Raw genomic sequence first — 19,460 nt, forward strand, 5'->3', positions numbered from 1 at the left:
TCTCCTTACAGCATTTATCAATGGCCCTCATCAGACCCATGTACGCTCTTTGGCAGACAAATACTTAATGTACAGTTGCACCTTAAATAACTGGAGAAAATTTTGAAGAGACCTGTTTTCCAGCTGCATATTGCTGATCACACAAGGAAGAAGATTGCTGCTTGTGTGTGTAAGCCTCAAATATGTAAACTTGCTTGGCGCTAGGTCCTGTCAGTCTGCCTACAAACACAAACTTTGGCTTTTGGTATTGAGAAGTTGTTTTGCTAATGAACTTATAGGAATGTATACAGGTTTATTTTTATGGTTAAGAAGGCTGTCACCATTCATGCTGACGCAGAGCTATTCTGTGGAAGTGTGTTATGGTTACCTGCGTTCCTTTATCAAGGCCTCTCCGACACAAGGACAAGAAAGCACATTTTGTCAGCAGAGTGGAGGCCCTGCCATTGGCTTTGCTGCTTCAGGATCTCATAATGGGTTATACTGCAACTAAGAGAAGCGAACGAGGAAACAAAATAAATACAAAGACACCTGAAAGAATGCTGCGTAAATACGTTTCATAACCTGGAGTGAAAGCAGAACAACTCTGTCACAACCAAAACAAATATCAGGTGAAAAAAAAAAAACTGTTCTATGCTAAGAGTAACAAGAAGAACCATTGACGAATTTGGTGTTGGTGGCATGCATGGAGGGTTGTTATTTTATATCTTAAAATGCCTGTGTGTTCCCTAGGATAGGTGATGTAAAGCACAAAACTGTAGGTTGGCTACATAATATCGGAGGCCCAAGAACAGACTTGATGTTTAAAGTGCTGGGATGTGCAGCCTTCTGGGCTTATGGGGTTGGTGCAGGTCTGTGCACTGGATGCTGGTGCGTGTGGCAGGTGAGAGGCCAAGCACCGAGACCTGCCCCTGCAAGTGGGTCACTCAGCCAGTCACTCCCAGCATGCCAGCAGTATCTGGATTACTGAAGTAATCTGCTAGTAAAAGGCAGAAATGATCAAACCTGAGTGGCAATTTTGCTAATTAATTGGCGACTCCTGTGAATGGACCTAAGTGTGTATGAAGCTCATGGACCTATCAAGAAAATACAAACTGCATCTGGAAACACCATGCTACTGATCTGGTTTGCTTGGAGAACATGTTCATGCTCTCAGGATTTTGTGTTTTGTTTTTTTCCTGCCTGGGCCTCCACTTTGTTTAGTTTGTATTTAATAACCTGGAATTGAAACCATATGGAAACAGGAAGCCTACCTTACTAAGTAGCTAAACTCTGGATGCTAGCAGATAACAGCACACAGCCCCTTGATCCAAATCTATTTAGCCATTATCTGCTGTCCTGAGCTTTCTCTTTCAGAGCAAGATACAGGGTTGAGGCTCTTCAGCATAATTATGTCTTTTAAATGGATGTGCACATATGAGACAGAAAGACACTAACTCAGGAGACTGATATAGCAATAGAGAAAGAGAGAGGAAGAGAAGGAAAGCATGTGCTAACCATGTTTATAATTCAACAGCAATTAATCCAAAGCCAGCCCATCTCAGTGCTGTAACAAGACACTCCCCTTACCGTTCTCAGAGCGCTCTGCAGATTGCCCAGTGGCTTCCCAGCAGGTTGAGCAACACTGCATCCACACTGGGTGCTAGTGCCAGATGCAGTGCAAACAACCAGCCACCTACTTACATGTAGCGGTCTGTCTGATTCCAGCACTTAATCTTCCAGGCTCCACCAGCAGCAGGTAGCCAGTCCCTGATCTTCTACAGCAAAAATGCCATGCCCGTTCTGGAGAATGCTGTTTTTTGTAAGTCTAGCAGGGTTTCTTTCAGGTGAGGCAATATTGTTTTTTGCTGTGAATAATAATGACTTAAAATTGACTATCTTGTGGAAAGGAAACATCCTACTTGGGAACCCAGCCCTGGGTAGCCACCAATATGCAATTAGATTGCAGACTGTTTGTGCAGTTTAGTCCCATTTAATACACAGTTGCCTCAGGTATGCAAGGTGGCACTAGAACAGCAGCTCAGTGGCACAGTTCTCGTAAGCAAGTACTGCTATGTGAACTTTGGGGTTCATGTGGGTGCCATAAGGGTTCATTAACCAACTACTTAAATCTATCTCTGTATGCCTTTCAGATTTGTCTGAAACTGGAGCTTTTGCCAGTCAGGGTGACTGCGACAGTAACACCATAGATAACATGACTCTGAGCCTTCAGGTAAGAGGACCAAACCATGGCAGTTCCACTCACCCCTTCTGCTGGTGGTGGGGGTAGCAGGGCCCTTTGGGGCAGGCACACATGGCAGGATTATGAGTACAGACATTGACCTGCTGTGTCTTTGATCCTACTACAGTTAGTAAAAAATGGTCTTATAGATGTGTTTTCCAGTTTTACTTTGCTCTGCAGAGGCAAAGGGGCTTTGCACATAAACAACCATCTCTTTTATCTCTTGTGTAATGTTTTCAACCCTCAACTTCCACGAATGTCTGAAAGCTGAGTTGCCCGTTGTCAACAAGTGCTTCAGGCTGAGAGCTGGCCTTTTTCTTATGTTTAAGTACACACTAATCAGTGTCTGTTATAGACATGGCAGTCGCTTGTGGAGTTTCCCACAGTTTTTCTCTATCCACACACGTGTGTAGGCACTTACATATGGAGTGAAAGATATATTCATGCTTATAATAGAGCAACGGCTAGATAAAACTACAGAAACTTCTTTGTTTACACACTTTCACAAATACCTACATTTGCTTACACACAGGAACTCTGTGAGACACTAGCATTCAAAGGCAGGAGTAACAAACCAATGTATTATGCAGAAAGGATGTATGTACAACTGTTTACAAAGACACATTTTCTCAGCCCCAATATGAAGAATCCTATCTATTCCTAAACTAATTCCAAGGCTTTTCCTACTCAATGTATTGTTTTTTCCCTTCTAACTCCATAGAAATACTCAACGTGCCTTCCTGAACTGGCAAAAAAAGATGGACGAGATTCACTCAATCGCCTTATCTGGATACTGAAAGACAGTCTTAATCTTCTGCAACCTGTTCAAGACAAATGTGAGCCCCCCACTGCAGCCACACTACTCTTTTTTGGATGTTGAACACAGCAGCACCAAAGATGCCACAGGAGATATATATATAGATAGCTGGAAAGTATTGGTAATGGTTGGACTGGATGATCTTCTAGGTCTTTTCCAACCTTGATAATTCTGTGATTCTGTGATATATGTATATAAACTGCAGCCAGCATGAGTTAAGACCCTGCATTTCTTGAGGAAAAAAATCAGAAAGAAAAGGAATCACAGCAGGAATCAAGAAATCAGGGATGCTTGCCACTGCATCATGGGGCAGCCCCATGGTGGTGCTGGGCCTGGGAGCGGGCACCTCACTCTTGTTGTTCTGGGACACACTTGGGTAGTTCTAACCCTGACAGCGCTGAATGCTGGTGCTGTGGATGCAAAGACCTCTCTGACCCACTTTTAAAGCACCACTTTGGCTGTCAGTCACTTTGTCCTCTCAGTGACAAGATGAAAGATGGGGCATTGCCAACATAAAAACAAATATGCTTTTAAGCAAACAAAAATGCCTGCTTTGCCCAAGTCATGTAGCGGAGAAGTTATCACCTGCACCAGGTCAATGACTATGCATATAGTTTGCTTGAGAAGAGACTCGTCTACCCATTTTCATTTCTACTTTCTTTTTTTCTTTTTATAAACTCACACGAAAGTTTGCAAGCATCTACCTCAGTGCCCGCAGCCTATCGCCCCGAAGAACGGTGGGATAGTGTGCATCACTATTGGCAGCACCGAGTACTGCAAACCCATGTGCAACAAGGTAATAGTCACAGTTCACTGCTACTAGCTTGCTGGATTTATTCATTAATTTACACATGCTTATTATGGTGTACTGCATTATTTCCTCATTACACTTTTTCTCCCCTTTAGGACAGTGAGAAGTTGTAGTGTTTGTATTGGTCTTTGCTGGCTGAATGTTTCTTCTCTTATGGTTACTGTGATCAGGTTGAGTTGTATTTATCCCATCCCTCTTTCCCCAGGGTTATGACTTCTCATTCCTCAGAAGAAGCAGGCTGTTTGAAACCTGTGGTAGCACCACTGGGTTCACCTGGACGACTCAGCTGACTGGGGGGCAGACACTGGCTGTCTGCGAACGTGAGTAGCTCTCAAACATCTTAGCATGGGTGTGGGAGGCTCAGAGAGGGAAAAAACGGAGGAAGGAAAGAGGAAAATCCTCCTTGGCACATGTGATACCATGAAGGGTGATGCTGGACTGGTCTCTGGTCTACAGGACCAGAAATCTTGCTTGTTTTAAAACCACCACAAAGGTCTGCACTGGTGAGCGCTGCTATTTAAGCTGGGACTAGCAAAAAGCACTTGTACCCATTAAGTTTGTGGGATGGTGCATCTTGACGCAAACGCTGCAAGGCACAGTGGCCGTGTGACCAGCTGGACTGGACTGGCAGCAGCAGCACAAAACTGCAGTTTATCTTGCAACTGTACCCAAAGTGCTTCAGCAGAGCTGGCTGCCACCCGCACCATTCACTGTGTGTACACACACCATAAAACCCAGCAGCTGTTCCTAGCCAGCAGTATTATCATGTCACATGGCAGCCCAAGGGTTCTAAACACGCTTCCAATGCTTCCAGCAAGCAGTTTGTGACCCGAAACAGCTGTCTGAATCTGCTATTGATATAATTTATAAATAATTATTCATGCATACACATACAGGAAAAGACCAACCTTACTCCTATATGTTTAATGAAAAGCACTCTGCTGTTGACTGCCCGTTGTTGCTAGAAGAGTTTATTTCCTAAGCCTTAAAAAAAAACCTAACAGTTCTGCAGTCACTTTTATCCCAAGTTGAAGCTTCTAGCCTGGAAAATGGGAATGCCTGTGATTGTTTGAATTCAGGACAAATACACCTGGGTTTAGCTGCATAATTCAGCTGGTTCCTTTGGCTTTGATCTTTCCAGCCTCGGAGAGGGCCCTGAGTGGAGCTGAATCTGCCTATTTCCCCGACAATAGCAGCTGCCTGCACACATTAGCCTACAGCGAGACTGAGCAGCTGGACACCTTCCTCGGAGAGCTTGCTAAGCAAGGCATAGACACCTTCAACCATGACAAGGAGGCAGACTGTCTAATATGTGGTTATTAGCAGGCGGGACTGGCAGGCACACTACGCTTGTACCACTGACCAAGCGGCTGGTTGTGGTTGGATGTGAGTATTTCAATGAGGAAAGCAGAGCATTAAAATCCCTCCTAAGACCTGTAAACATACAGCTTGTATTTAGTTAAAAGATTTGAGATCACAGTCACCATTTGACCTCAGCCCTTGGGTACAGATGCATACAGTAAATCTAGTCACATAGCTCACTGCAGGGGCATTTTTTAAGAATGCAGCTTGTATTTTTATGCCTTAAATTTGTCTTACCATAATTAGAAGGGAATTAGTCTCTTAATTGATGCGGTCATTAGTTAAACACAATAACTGTTGTCAAAAATCAACTTCTGTAAAGAAGGATCATTTTTATGGAGGAAGAGTTTTACTTCTGGTTGCTTTCACAGGTGTCAGTTAATCAATGTCATTGCTTTGATGACCATTAAAACAGTGCAAGTCACAACAGCTATGGCTATAGGAAACAACTCTGTGCATGCACCTGTGTGCTCGGGGGTGAAATCAGGTGTTTAGGGTTCTGTGGCTCACATGAGCTAAGGATATCAAACTCTGCAGTTTGCTGGGGGAGCAGCTCAAACATCTTTCCATTTGCATTTACAAGCCTGAGGATTTCCCACAGAACTATATACAATCAGGCATAGTTCAGAGCATTTATAGCACTCTAAAAGCGCCCTGTATTCTTGCTGTAGCTAGATAAAACAGCAGAAAAAATGCAACATTTCAGTCTGGCACAAAATGTGAGAAATGGGATCATCCTAAATTATCACAGATTTCTATCATGTCTTATTAGGCAGAGGTTTCTGCAAGCTGTGGTTAAGCTTCAGAAGAGGAATACAAATGCATCTGAGGTCCAGAGTCACAGAATAGCCAAGGTTGAAAAGGACCTTAAGATCATGAATCTCCAAACCTCTGCCGCAGGCAGGGCCACCAATCTCTGCATTGAATACCAGACAAGGCTGCCCAGGGCCCCATCCAATCTGGCCTTGAACACCTCCAGGGATGGGGCATCCACAGCCTCTCTGGGCAGCCTGCATTATAATGAAGCTACAGGGCTTTGGGCTGAGCGTGGGGCTGACTGGCTAAGATGTTTTGGTGTCAGTATAGCTGTGCTGGGGCAGTTCCTGAGACTAGCCCAAGATACCTGTAGCTCATGGCAGTCACTCTCCTTGGCCTCCCTCCCATTACCATACTTCCAAATCCAGTCTACACCAAGGCATATTTGGCTGTTACCACCATTAGCAAAAATTCAGCTCATCATCCAAATTCAAAGCAACTGAAATGTGAACAAAGATATGATCAAGTAATTTTTTTTTGGTCATTTATTCTTACACTGAAATACAAAAACATTTGTTCCTGCTTCCACTCCACTTCCTTCAGCAAGTACTTCTTTGACACCTCCTTACACATCCCTAGTGACCATGAGTACACTAGAGATGAGAGAATGAAGAATAAAGAGCAGAAAGCCCTGGTTTTTGGTCACCTAGCATTCAGCATGAGTAAAGACCAGAGACAACATCGTGCTGGATATGGACTTTATTTGTGGAGCTGTTGCTACAGAGCATACATATATCTGAATTATGGTGAAATTTGAAGAGAAAGCTTAGTTATTGCTTGCTTGATTTTCAGTGGAATCTGAGCTCAGGGTTTGGTTTTACTTCTCATCTGCTGAGTAAACATTGAAGCCACAAGTCTGAAGACAACCAGCCCATCTGTTTGCATTTCCCTTCTCTTCACTTTCTCCTTGTTCTTGTGAATCTTTCAGATACAGACCGCAATTACAGGTATACATGTATACATGATGTTTAGTTCAACTTAATCCCCATTAGTTGCTTAAATGATTCAAATAAGTAATATTATTCAGGTAAAATTAGACGCTGCCTTTCAGGCTTAGAATGCAGCTATTGCAAGCAAAAATCCACCCATTGTTTTTGGGCCCAGAACCAGCCAGTCACACAACTTCCTTAGAGTAGCAATTAAATCAAGCAAGGGATGAGTTGACTGCTTTGACTACAAAGGAACCGTAAGGCTGTAGCTTAAGTCACAGCATTTGTGAGAAAAAGGCTGCAGTCTTAAAGAAAAGCAAATGTTTTTCAGAGATTGGTGTTCATTTCTGACAAAAAAATTGTCTGTATCAAACAGAGTTATAATGTCCTTGAGTCTTTCATTTGCAGCCAAACCGTTATCAGCTGATGCCCAAATGCAATATCTGCCTGAAGCACTGAGCACTTGCCATTATCATCTTTCTACTGGTACTATAAATAATTCTGAGTTTTACTGAGCTAATCTAGCAACTTTCCAAACCAACTAACAAAGGAAAAGAAACACAATATTGGACTTCATAAGGAACTCAAGCCCATTCTTCTTGTAAAGCATTAAAAACAGTTAAATCTTCATGTAAAAAAATCTTACTAATAAGCTTCACTTAATGCAGAAGAAATGGGCTGGAAGGCTTTAATATGATATTGCATGAATTTGATATTAAGCAAAAAATTATTATTGTTATAAAATTGCAGAGAGGTTGTTCTGTTCTATTCTCACCATCCAATTTGTTATTTATATGTGAGAAGGGGCAGTTGAACCAATAAGCCTGTACAACACAGTTAAAAACTATAGCAAATTTAATGACATTACTTTCCAGAGTAAATTTGCATAATGTAATTTAGGGAAATAGTTGCCGTATGTTTGCACTAACTATGAGCTGGTATCTGGCTGGGCAAGTCTAAGCATTGGGCTAAGCCTCTCGTTCCAGCCCTGGAGTGGGAAGGGCTTTGCATCCTGACACTTGGGATTTAACAAAGAGAAGAACATTAATATTGCATTAAAGCAACAAGAAACATTAGATGCCAACAATTTCAAATCAGAAAAATAAGACGGAGATGCTTATTTGTTGCACCATACCCTGTTTATGTAGGTTTCACAGTACAACCAGACTATACTGCTTACTTTGACGCATCCACAACTTGTCAATGATGATGAAGGCTTTGGTACTATTTGCAGTTCAAATATAGAGAGGCAGACTTTACCGGTTATTAGTTAAGGGAATACAATACTGTACAATACTTAGTTTTCAGTATTGTTTCCAGTACAGTATAGTGAAAGAGAAGACAACAGTGTAGAAATTAAGTACCTATATTACTTATATTACCAACAATAATACAGCATAGACAGAAAACAGAAGGCAAAGCACTGCATCAAATGAAAACAGAATTGGACACATTCTCTTTTAACCAGGACTTAACAGTGATAGAGTGGGAAAACAGTGTGTTTAGGACAGACCTTGAGAAGTAATGGTGATCCTGAGAGATTTCATCGTTCTGAAACAGCCTTTGAAAGAAGGTGGCTGGCTTACACCGAGCCATGCAGTGAGATCTGAGGCACATGCTTCATCCTCCATATCACCACTACTGCAGGGGGCAGGACCATAAGGAAGCTCATGATCAGCACTGCAGCACACATGACCAGCAGTATTTCCCATGGTGCCAGGATTGTTTCCACCACCATTTCCTCCATGCCCAGAGTATGAAACTGTAGGGAAGAAAATACACCACATCACCTTTTTTTTTTTTTTTTTTTTTTTAGTAAATAGATTGTACAACTGTATGGATGTGCTCATTTTATTTAGCCAAGGGCCGTGTAACAGAGCAGTGATATTGAGCTGTCTAACAGTGATGTGCTGGGTCAATGTTACCTAGCATTATGAAATGTCAAATCTTGAAATTTTCAATCTAGTTTTCAATTTCATTTCTCAGAGCGGTGTGCTGGCTTTGCTCTTGTGGGTTTCCCCATCAGCATGTGATGGGGTAAGTTGAGGTCTGTCATAGGGGGTTTCCTGCCACATAGGGCCCACCACTATCAGATTAAAGAAAACAACTTAAAAATGAGTATTACCAACATATTTCTTAACATTTATGCAACAAGTACAGACAAATGTACCCACCAAGCAGGAAAATAAACATCATTATAATGAGCAGAGCTGATGCAGTGTCTGAGAACAACGAGAGAGAAAGGATACTGGAGGAAAACCTGTTCTGTCATTGAAGACTGGATCACATCAGGATTTTGCCATCTGGCTGTCCTGCAAAGTGTTTTCTGGGAAGTGCAATACAAACAGCCTTCTAGCCTTTAAAAGTTCTGTTTTCCTGCTTTAGCCAAGAACAGCTTTAGATAGCATCTAACAGGCTGTCCGGACCACCTGTGTTTCCCTCAAGTCAGGCAGGGTAACACACAGTTCAGCACAGCTGAGCTCTCTATGCAGGAGAGCAGGGAGTTTCACTTCCCAGAGATATGCATCACCGACAACATGAGGGAAAGGCCCACTTTCCCCAGGTGCAGGCCCCATAAAAGTACTCCATTTAATTCTCATCAGCCTCTGTTCCCTCCAGGGCACCAGCCTGCCTTTCTCTTCCAGCTGGCTGATGGTGGCTGATTTTGGTGTAATAAAGATGCTAATTATCACACCATGCAATGTTAGGCCTGACCCTGCAGCAGTCCTTCACCAGTGGACTGTTCAGATGGGGACAGGTAAGGTCTGTCTTCCTACCTGGAGCACCAAACTGTGTTACACAGATATCTGCCAACACTAAAGTTGAGAACAGCAAGGTATGATAGGAGGGTGATCTGTGCATTATCAGCACCAGATTTCTGAGGCAAGGAAAAAGGCCTGCTCACAGGTGTGCCCTTAGCTCAGCAGGGACTAGATGCTGCTGCTCAGCACAGCTCCACAAAGCTGAGCACCGTGACAGGCTACATATAAAAGTGGTGCTGGGGTAGGAGGGCTTTATCAAAGCTTCTTGCGTTTGCTGTTGGCTAGAAAGAGGTTTTCCCAAAGCAGAGCTGTCCTCAGCCCAGGATTTAAGGTAAGTCTGAGGCTATTTGGTGTGAGGTGTAATGGGCTTCTGTCATTAACTGCTAAAACTCACAAGGGGAAAAAAAAAGCAAAACAAAAACAAAGAAAAAACAAACACAACGGGACAGATCCAATACGTGTATTTAGAAGATGTGGAAAACGAGCATACTTGAAAAATTAGGAAGCTGACAATGAACTTCAGCCTGGTATAAGGGTGTTAAGATTGCTCTCTCTTAGAACTTCTTGCTATGACCTGTGAGGAAGAGCAACAGCTGTCTGATACCAAATCCTGGGCAGTCTGGATGATGATATCTACAAGGAAGGCTAGCAGCCTGTTAGGCAGGTGTCAGCTGGAGCTTTACTGAGCTGTTAAATCAGCAGGGCTCTGCTACCTGCAGGCAAGCTTTAGCTCTCTGGTGTTGACTTTTTGGTCTTTTTTGTGTCTGCGCCCTAATCTCTGAAGGTACCAGCTCAGCCTATCTGGAGAGAAAGGGAGAACCACTTTCCCTTAGGGTTCTGTTGCACTTGTGCAGGCTCTGTGCCTGCCTTGCAGCAGTGCTGAAACCTTTCTGGAAACCTCATCCTTTGCAAACTGGTGCCAGGATTTACAGTTCAGATTAATGTCAACTCCTGCGAGCTGTGGAATGCTGCAGAAGACATAGGGTGTAGTTTCAAGCTCAGAGCCAAAAGCATGCATGGGGTCACTGTCTCCCTGCCAGCTGAGCACATACCTGTGCCAGGACAGCTCTGGAATGTCACCTGCCAGACTTGATCCTCTGTGACAGTCTGGCCTTTCTTATGCCTTAAGGCCTCTTAGTGCCTTTCTGGCACTAAGTTTTCTTCTTCCTGTACCCTCTCCTTGGGCGTGTGAAAGAAAGCATCTGAGTATGAGGCCATTAACACCAGAAGAGGCATCTTTAGGAGAGCCCAGGGAGCTGCTTCCTGCTGCTTTGCTTACACAGCTGCAGGAGAGCACTAGACTTGGGCCTCTTCTCTGCACAATTGTTCTCCATCTGACTTTGTGACCTCCTGTTTCTCCCTCAGGTGTTTATCAGTGACTTGCTGCTCAAGTTCTCCCACTTTCACTTTGAGCCTTGTTATGTGCTATTTCACTCTGTTCCTTGTTTCTCTGTCAGTTCTCCTGTTGGGACAGGCTGTTACTCAGCTGATTTTTGTAGGGGAAATCCCTTGTCCCCACTTCCTGTAATGCTGATCCCTCATCAGCAGATGGTTAAGGGAGAAAAACCAACCACAGCACCTGCTGGACTTCACACAGCACTCTTGTAGTGATAGATAACACTCTCTCCACTAAGTAACATCTGTGAGGGAAGCACATATCTGTAAACTTTCCTAAAACAAACTTGCAGTAACAGTTTGACTATACAATGTTGAGTCAGCAACAGAGAGCACCCTGGATGGAGATAAGAAGGTAGCCCTGCTGAGATAGTAAGCCCTATGGTTTGTTGAAGGTCAGTTGTACTTGGACATACAGACACCAGGAGAAGGCACCTCTCTGCTTGGTGCCTGGTGAAGCTGTGCCCTTACGCCTGGGTAGGGGGTTGCTGATGGGTACTAGTACCCTGGACAGTAAAACACAGTTTAGACAAAATCCTTCATAAGAAAGGGAGAAAGCACTCACTGGTAGGCACCAGATGGGTTTTGGTGAGCCTTGGCACTTCTCTAGCACTGAAATGCTCTGCAGTCTGAAAACAGTGCTGAGGATCACAGAGGCAACAGAGAAGTGATGAGAAGACATGCTGTGATACAGAGCAGCTTCAGGAAGTTAAGACTGAATTATAAGCTGCAAAAAAGCAGTAGTTCATTTGCTGAAGTTCTTGTTTCGCCCATCAGGAGCTGAAAGCTACAAAGGCTTAGCTAGGTAAGCTTATGCTGATGACTAATAACTCTGGTAGGTCTTACAGGATGTCCCTGAACTATTAACTTGTCTTTTGCCAGCCTATTCTGTGCTACCCTGCACTTCTGTTTTTCACTCTCCTGTATTTTAAAGCTTTGCACTCATAGTTTGTAGGTAAGGGCTTCACAGCCCCAGGCACATGCCAAGGTTACTTTGGTATGTCACAAACTGCTTCTGACCCATGCTGTATACCACACCAGTAACATGTTGCCATATAAATAAGAAAATCAAGACTAGAATGATTCTGAAATGTGAATAGGCGCACTAAGAAGTAAGTCTGTTGAAGTGCAATATTGAGCAATTAGCAGGTACTGAGTCTGGAGGTCATAACACAACTGAATTTTGTCTACCTGTGTCAGGTAACCTGGTTTGTTCAGCACAGCTCTGTAAGAGCTGGAACTGTTACTTAAATAATGAGGTATTTAATGCATTGACAGTGCTCGATGCTCGCAGACTGCGTGGTAAAAACGTTCCAAACAACTAGTAGCCTTGCTCTTGTTGCGAACAACCTCTTGGGTTTGATCATGGGGGAGAATCAGCAAAAAAACTTAAATATAGTGGTTAACCAAAGCATCTCTCTAGAACATAAAAGTAATGCTCTGTTTCTTTCATAATAAATATGCAGCTGCTGAAGCTTTGCTGTTCTTTATCTCAACTAAAAGTCCTCATCAGTGTGTTATCATACCTAATCTGCTCTCTAAACCACACGATTATACAACTGTAGCATCCTTCATTGCAAAATAGTGTATCTATATTTATCTGCATGATTGAAGGCCTCTGCATGGGTTGGAGAGTAATGGAATAAATGAAACACAATGCATGGCTTCTCTAGAGCAGTATACAGTGAGTGCTTTTGAGAAGGAATAAAGGTCTATTACAAGTGTGGGGTTTTTTTGATTGTGCCTTCAGTTTCCCATGTTCTATTTCAGGTTTATCTGAAGCTACATACATTAAAGACTTCTCTTTCTGAAGCTCATGGGGAAACCCTTCTGGATGTTAAAGAATGAGTTCTCATAGTACCATTGACAGACTAGCTTTTTAAAGGAGAAAACAATTCCATTCTTATACTCTCCACAGAAAAAATTAAAACTTTGACACAATCCTTAACATGAAGCCGGTACACTTTGTTAAGTGCCTGTTTAATGCACTCTGAAGTAGGCCATATAAAACATGCGTTATACAGAGGATTCCTTTGCTGCTACCCTTATCTTAACACTGACCGATCATGTCACACCACAAATCTCTTGCAGAGGACTACACAAGCAGTAAACAAAAGCTTGCATAACAGTACATATATTTAGCTGCCACTTTACAGCCTGCTACAATATAGTTAAGACACAATACTGTTTGGCCATTTAATTTAAAGCACTTCTGATCACTAAGAAAGAGCAAATCCATTTAAGCAGAAGGGGTGACTGAACCTGGCAGGCTGCTCTCTCCCAGTGAGTTAGATGTGCAGTGTGCAGATGGCAGAGCTGCCTGGTGGCTAGCTCCAAGGAATCTGCAGTCCTGCCCTACCACCTGGAACTACTTAGGAGTGCTTGTCCTGCCTGCTGCAGGTGCTGCTATGTCCAATGTTATCTTAGATTTCAGCTGCAGTGAAGTTACACAGCTATAGTTCTCTGTTCATCTAGCATTATTTCCCCAAGTCACTCATGGTTTGTTCTCTTATAAAATCAATAGTAAAAGCGTTATGAAAATCCAAGTATATTTACCTGCCTAAAACAGAAGGGGCAGGGTGGGAACCTATTTTTCCTCAGTGTGATCAGGCCAAATGCTGAAGACTGCAAGACTTACAGAGAGGAAGAAAAAGAAACAACCAGTGCTCTTTATAGAAGTAGTACAAAGCTTTAACATAGCCTTCCTAAGCCCACAGGATCACTGTAATGTGAAAAGATCCCTGAATGAGATGCTTGAGGGAGGTGGTGGCCTCCCAGGCTGTTACTTGCTCTCACTTGTGGGTCCTCTGCCTTGCAGAAAGATGATCTGGCATCTGAACTGACATCGGAAATATCTATCTATATATAACCTATTCTCCTCCATACTTCAGAACACTTCACTATCTTGTAGTAATTTTTCCTCTACACTTGGAAATGTCAAAACTCCAGTGGTACTGACCAACCTCTGGAATCAAAGAAAACATGTTTTAAAAGAATTCTTAGGGAGACTTGTCAGTACAGCCACCAAAAGATGCAATGGATCAGCTCACAGTGTCGATTTCACACCAGCCAAGTGCGTGATTTTCTCTTGTTTCTCAGGAAAATGACAGCTTCTAATGCTAACTGAAAAAAGAATAAAACACCTGAGAGCAAAAGATTGGGAGATGAACAGGAATACAGGCAAAGGCTGTTGGCCTTTTGTCATCTTCAGTTCGAGCAGGAAGTTGTAATTCTTTCATCTCCCCTAACACAGTATTTTCAGGTTTAAACACAGTTTTTGGAAGAGAATAGTTCTCTTCGAATCCTTTTACTCTTAGATCATCTCTGGAGACAAATAACCTCAGGCAGGGGAACCTCAGCGCTCACAGCGGTAGAACAAACTCCCAACTGGTGAGCTGCTCAGTGCTCTTTCTACTGAGTAAAAGAATTTGGTTGCTAAATATCTGTAAAGCAAGGATAAACATGCTCAAGCTGATACTTGGGTATAGGCTTGTGTGACTGTGTATTTATGGAAGCATACTGAGGAAACTAGACCCCTGACTCGTGTCCAAACAGGTGAATTCCCTGTTTAATTTGGTGCTGGATGGCCTGCTCTGAGATTCTTGTTTCTAATGTTACTGGAAACTCTTGGAAGCAGCATTGGGGTTTTGCTCCATACATCCTACAAGGCAAGTAAACACTGACAAATGTAGATGTATGGATCTTGGGTGTAAGTGTTACATGTGAAGACATGGCTGGAAACTCCTACAGGGAAGAGGCTTACTCTGTTCTCCCTGAAGCAAGTAGCAGCCTGCTGCTGTTTTGCACAGATCTTGTCAACTTAATCCCCTTTTCTTTGGCCTCTTTCACATCGGTGGGAAGAGACAAACTATTTCTGCTTCAAATAATATCTGCCACGAGACCATTTGCTATAAAGGTTTTAGGCCACTCATTGTGCTACTTGGTAACAAATGAGAATCAATCCTTCTGTTTTCCTTCCCATCACCACAAGCATAGTCCTATTGAATATAAACTTGGGTTTTCACTGTCAGTGAACAGACAGTTCAAGAACTTCCATATAATATAATTGTACTGCAACTTTTGGAATATTTTGGTCACACTCTGTGTAAACAAGCAAGGCAAACCCTACTTCTGTAGGGTTCAATCCCTCATCTGCCTGCCTCGTTGCAGACAGAATGAAAAAGCCCTGACCAATAATACCAAAAAATTATGATGTGTTACAGGCTACAAGTCATCTCCTTACCGAAATATTTTTTTCTATTTTAGTCAGCAGATAGTCATGCTATAAAATGTGCCAATTCAGAATACCAGATAAAACCAGATGTGGTATTGCATTTCTGGTTTTAGAATGGGGCTTGTGGCTCTCAGCAGGAGCCACAGCCTACACACAAGAGCTGCTTGCATGCACTGACTGAGTTGTTTAAGCACAGCATGTGCTTAAGTGCTTAAATGCTGCATGATGCTTCCTGTTTTGCAGACTGAACAACTCTTCTCCTAGACATACACTTGTAATTGAAGAACAAGTCCAAAGCGCTACCCAGCAACGAAGAATTTGTTCCGCTCTTCTGTTCCCTTAACTTGGAGACTAAAATATTCAGACCTGGAGTGGGGTGAACAAGAGATATTTTGTTCTCGTTTCTGATCCTAGCTGCCAACTTACTATTAACACTTAGTGATGATTAGATGGGTTTGAGCTGGTTTTCTGAAGAGGCCATCACTGCTGCAGTCCCCCTATTGTCCCTTGTAACAGCATGCACCCACAGACATGCTAAACTGCTTCTCTGACTTGGCTGGCCAGCATGGAGAACTTCTTGTTCATGGATAAATTAGAAATGAGGACAACTGGTAGTCAGAAGAACTATTACTATAAAGCAAATGTCACTTAACTACAAGTCATGTAAATCCAGAAATGAATTGATTTAGAACCTTAGAAAAAAGGCCATATTTCAACAAAGTGAATCCTGAAAGATCAAACCACACATATCTCTAAAAGATTGAAACCCTCCAAACAAGAAGGTCTGAAAATACTCTGAATCACAAGATTAACATCTCAGTGAATTTGCTTGTGTTCTAGATTAGATTTGACTCTAGAAGGAGCAACTGAATAAAGTGCTAATTACACTAAGAGAACATTCATTTTTAGAATTATTTTAGCCTTTCTAAAGCATGCTGTAATCAGGCTTTACTTACAAGTAATCAGACCAGACTACTTAGAACTGTGAGTAAAGAAAAATACCTACATATTTTAAAAAACAATATGAAATTTAGCTGCCAAAATGTAGTCTAACATACAAAACATGAGAGACCTTGAGAAGTCAGGCATGATGAAAAACAAGCATATGTAACAATGTGTAAGCAATTACAACTTTACATCTTGACTACAAGAAGTAGCTTTCTTTAGACTGTGTTGCAGGTGAAGTGACCTGTTTGAGTGGTGCCATAGGAATTCATATTTTCCACCCGCCTTACCTTAGTCTCCTCAAGGTACGTTGCACATCTCACAGATAACCTTGAGTAGTTCTGTCTGAGAGCCCATCCTCCATCCAGCTGCTGCAGCGTGTGTTGGAGAAGGTGGTACTGAGCCTGTGAGGCAGAACAGTGAGAGTAAGGCTGCCGTCCCTTCAGCAATAAGCGGCTCAGAGGTGAGCACAGTGGTGTGCCCAGGTACTTGTTTGCACCCCTCCCACTTGCTGCTTCTTAAAGTGGCACAAATCTTTTTGAAAACAAGGGTGAAGCAGTTTTGTTTGACTAGTTTGCTCAGAACCAATTAAACTACAGCCTACTCTTCACACATGCTCACACTGCCCTGGCAGGCGATCACTGATGAGTGAGATGATAACTGATAGCTCTGTTGTGTCAGGAAATCACTTAGGCTTTCTCTATGAAAATCACCTTATTTGTTAGAAATTAATACATTATCAAAATAACCAGTCAAAAGCTGGGCTACAAACTGAGTAGCACATTCAGCCTTCAGAGCATGAAGGCTGTCATCCCTAAGGTTATCCAGAATTAAAACTTTCTCACACCCCAAGAATTTAGTTTGGTTTAATGCTTGCTACTTACAAGCTCATTTTTATTTTCATATTTTAAAGATTGTGTCTGTAGAGTTTATTACAGGAAGTAGAAAAGCTCATGTGTAATGCTGTAACACAATGTAAAGCACAGCAATAACAGCAGAGCAGCAAGGTCTGAGGATGCAGCAAACAAGAAATTGCTCAAGTGCAACAGCTACAGGCACAGAAATGAAGAAAAGAATTTGCTTACCTTCAGAATGCCTGAGATGGGAAGGGATTTGAAACAAGACACCTTCACCTACACTGCTAACCCTTAAATGACGGCTGGGAAGGGGGTTCATCTTGGCTCCAGCCCTTCCTGTCACTCAGCTTCACTGTGTGCACCTGTGGATTGGCCCCTCCTCCCACCAGGTGCTCCATCACTGCTTCAAACTGTGACTTAGAATTTCCGCTACACATATGCAGACCATTTTACTAAGCAGTTCTGGCTCTGCTATGTAACGTGGTAGAGGTGGTGTTGCACAGTTCCTAAGAACTGGCCCTAGACACCTCACTCCCACTGGCATTTGTCTCACGATAAAAGGTGAGATGATGGCCAGGCTGCAGCATGGGTTAGGAACCCTCTGGTGTGGTCACTCAAGTCAGTCTGTCCAAAGAGAGGTGTGTTTGCATCTACTGAGACCAAAGTTCAGACTCAACTATGTCCCTTCAGACCTAACTGACAATTGTGGGGTTTTTTTCTATATCTTCCCAAATACACAATGTAAACTAGGCTAATCTAATAGCAAAAAGTGACTGTTAGGAATAATTTCTCATGTCACAGATATTTTTATAGAAATTGAAACAATTTTAACCAATGATTTTTTTAAAAATTATTTTTGTTGTTGTTGTTGTTGGGGGGGGGTAGCAAGGGGGGGGGGGGGGGGAGATGGGGGACTACTTGTTTTTCACTGTACAAAGGGAGAATAAGTCACTAATATTTCCTTCCCCAGAATTGATTACTTCTCTCCTTCAGTATTTGATGCTACTTTATTGACCTTGTAAAAACAAAGTCCCTTCTTTTGTTTCTTTTCATGAAATCTTCTTATACAGTTTTTCTCTGTCTCTCAAGATAAATAAGATTCTAATGGGCATCAGCCTAGTGGTGGTGCCATTACTATCACCTTTGGAAGCGATGTTCTCCTTTGGCTGAAAAATTTGAGCTGTGTCAGAGCTTTTGGCTTGTCAGCAAGCTGGGTGGTGTTGATGTACACCCACAGCACAGTGACAGTCACATAAGGTGCCGCTAGCATTCAAGGTTAGAATCCAAGTGGATTATGCTTTTAAAATAAGCTCATAAAGGTTTCAAAAAATAAACACTGAAGTAATTATTAATGGCACTGTTGCCAGCCTTCGGTACTCCTGTATTTCTACCATTATGATGATGCTGTGCTGGCCTCTCATTCAGATTCTGAAAATAAAAGAGTTGTCCAAGTGCACGACTGATCTGGCCAAGATCAGTCAGTGCCTTCTCAGGCCAGCACTACTGCTTTCACACTTGCCTGCTTTTGGCAGAGTTGCCAGTGGGAGTAAAGTGAGGCAGGGTGAGTAATGTTTGTTTCACTTGAAGTTTAAGGTCCTCAACTAGTAACACAAGGAGTTAGTGACCAGGGGTTAGAGACTGGACAGGGTTAGCATTCACAGCTGTGGAGTAACATGCAAAGTCCTTTGCCCACCTCGCTGGGAGTCCACGGGGGAAATATGACCAAACAGAGGATGGCTGGCAAACATTTCTGCTATGGCGTGTGCTTACAAACTTATGCTGAAGACCCTCTAATTTTTTTCACATCATTACAGTTTGTTCTGATTTTGAGATGATTCTGTAACTGCAGAAATGAGCAGGGAGATACCAAAGCTGAAGTTTCCAGGACAGATAGATAGCATAAATAAAAACTTACCATGGCTTTTAGTGTTTGGAGGGTCCAGTTTTATTCTCAGGGTGATGTTAATCGCTGTGAGCTTTTGAACTATGTAGGAATATGACGAGTGGAAAACTACTGCCTGTATTCTGATTTCCTTGTCCTGGTGGCAGAGGTGGTTTCACAACAGGAGTCATGCAAGGCTGAAGACTGTGGGCGGGTGAGCTGATGAGTGAAGTTAGATACTGGAAAGCTGTAAAAAATTTGTGAGTAAAGTAAGAGTAACAATACAGTTTTAAAGTGAAAGAGTGCCCGTAGGTTCTTGATTCCCCATTTGTCATCTGCACGCCTGTTTCAAACTGGATTAACACAGCAACCTGTTTAGACCTTACACTATAGTATTCAGTGATTTACATCTTGGCTGTGATGTCCGGAAAC

General features: G+C 42.6%; 1 protein-coding gene and 1 long non-coding RNA gene across 3 annotated transcripts; one reads left to right on the top strand and one right to left on the bottom strand.

Moving 5' to 3' along the window:
* Positions 1-1,608: 1,608 nt before the first annotated feature.
* On the top strand, positions 1,609-5,657 carry LOC107315598. The gene is made up of 6 exons (XM_015866111.2): positions 1,609-1,823; positions 2,130-2,209; positions 2,940-3,054; positions 3,725-3,831; positions 4,052-4,166; positions 4,988-5,657. Exons 1-6 carry the CDS (start codon positions 1,766-1,768, stop codon positions 5,167-5,169), a joined length of 657 nt encoding a protein of 218 aa, XP_015721597.1. The 5' UTR covers positions 1,609-1,765; the 3' UTR covers positions 5,170-5,657.
* On the bottom strand, positions 5,413-17,907 carry LOC116653593. 2 transcript variants are annotated; one of them, XR_004307713.1, is made up of 3 exons: positions 17,375-17,907; positions 16,580-16,693; positions 5,413-8,715 (listed from the first exon to the last, which is right to left on the bottom strand). It is a non-coding gene; the product is annotated as an uncharacterized LOC116653593 (long non-coding RNA). The 2 variants fall into 2 exon arrangements; XR_004307712.1 differs by lacking the exon at positions 17,375-17,907 and having other exon boundaries at positions 16,580-16,910.
* Positions 17,908-19,460: the final 1,553 nt, after the last annotated feature.

The sequence above is a fragment of the Coturnix japonica genome, chromosome 6 (assembly GCF_001577835.2).
Source record: "Coturnix japonica isolate 7356 chromosome 6, Coturnix japonica 2.1, whole genome shotgun sequence".
In the NCBI taxonomy this organism is placed as follows: domain Eukaryota; kingdom Metazoa; phylum Chordata; class Aves; order Galliformes; family Phasianidae; genus Coturnix; species Coturnix japonica.

Bases quoted from the DNA above. Each gene is read 5' to 3' on its own strand.
- LOC107315598 (XM_015866111.2), top strand. From the start codon at position 1,766: ATGCCATGCCCGTTCTGGAGAATGCTGTTTTTTGTAAGTCTAGCAGGG. The intron at 1,824-2,129 runs GTGAGGCAATAT...TATGCCTTTCAG, and splicing joins TCTAGCAGGGTTTCTTTCAG to ATTTGTCTGAAACTGGAGCT. The intron at 4,167-4,987 runs GTGAGTAGCTCT...TGATCTTTCCAG, and splicing joins GACACTGGCTGTCTGCGAAC to CCTCGGAGAGGGCCCTGAGT.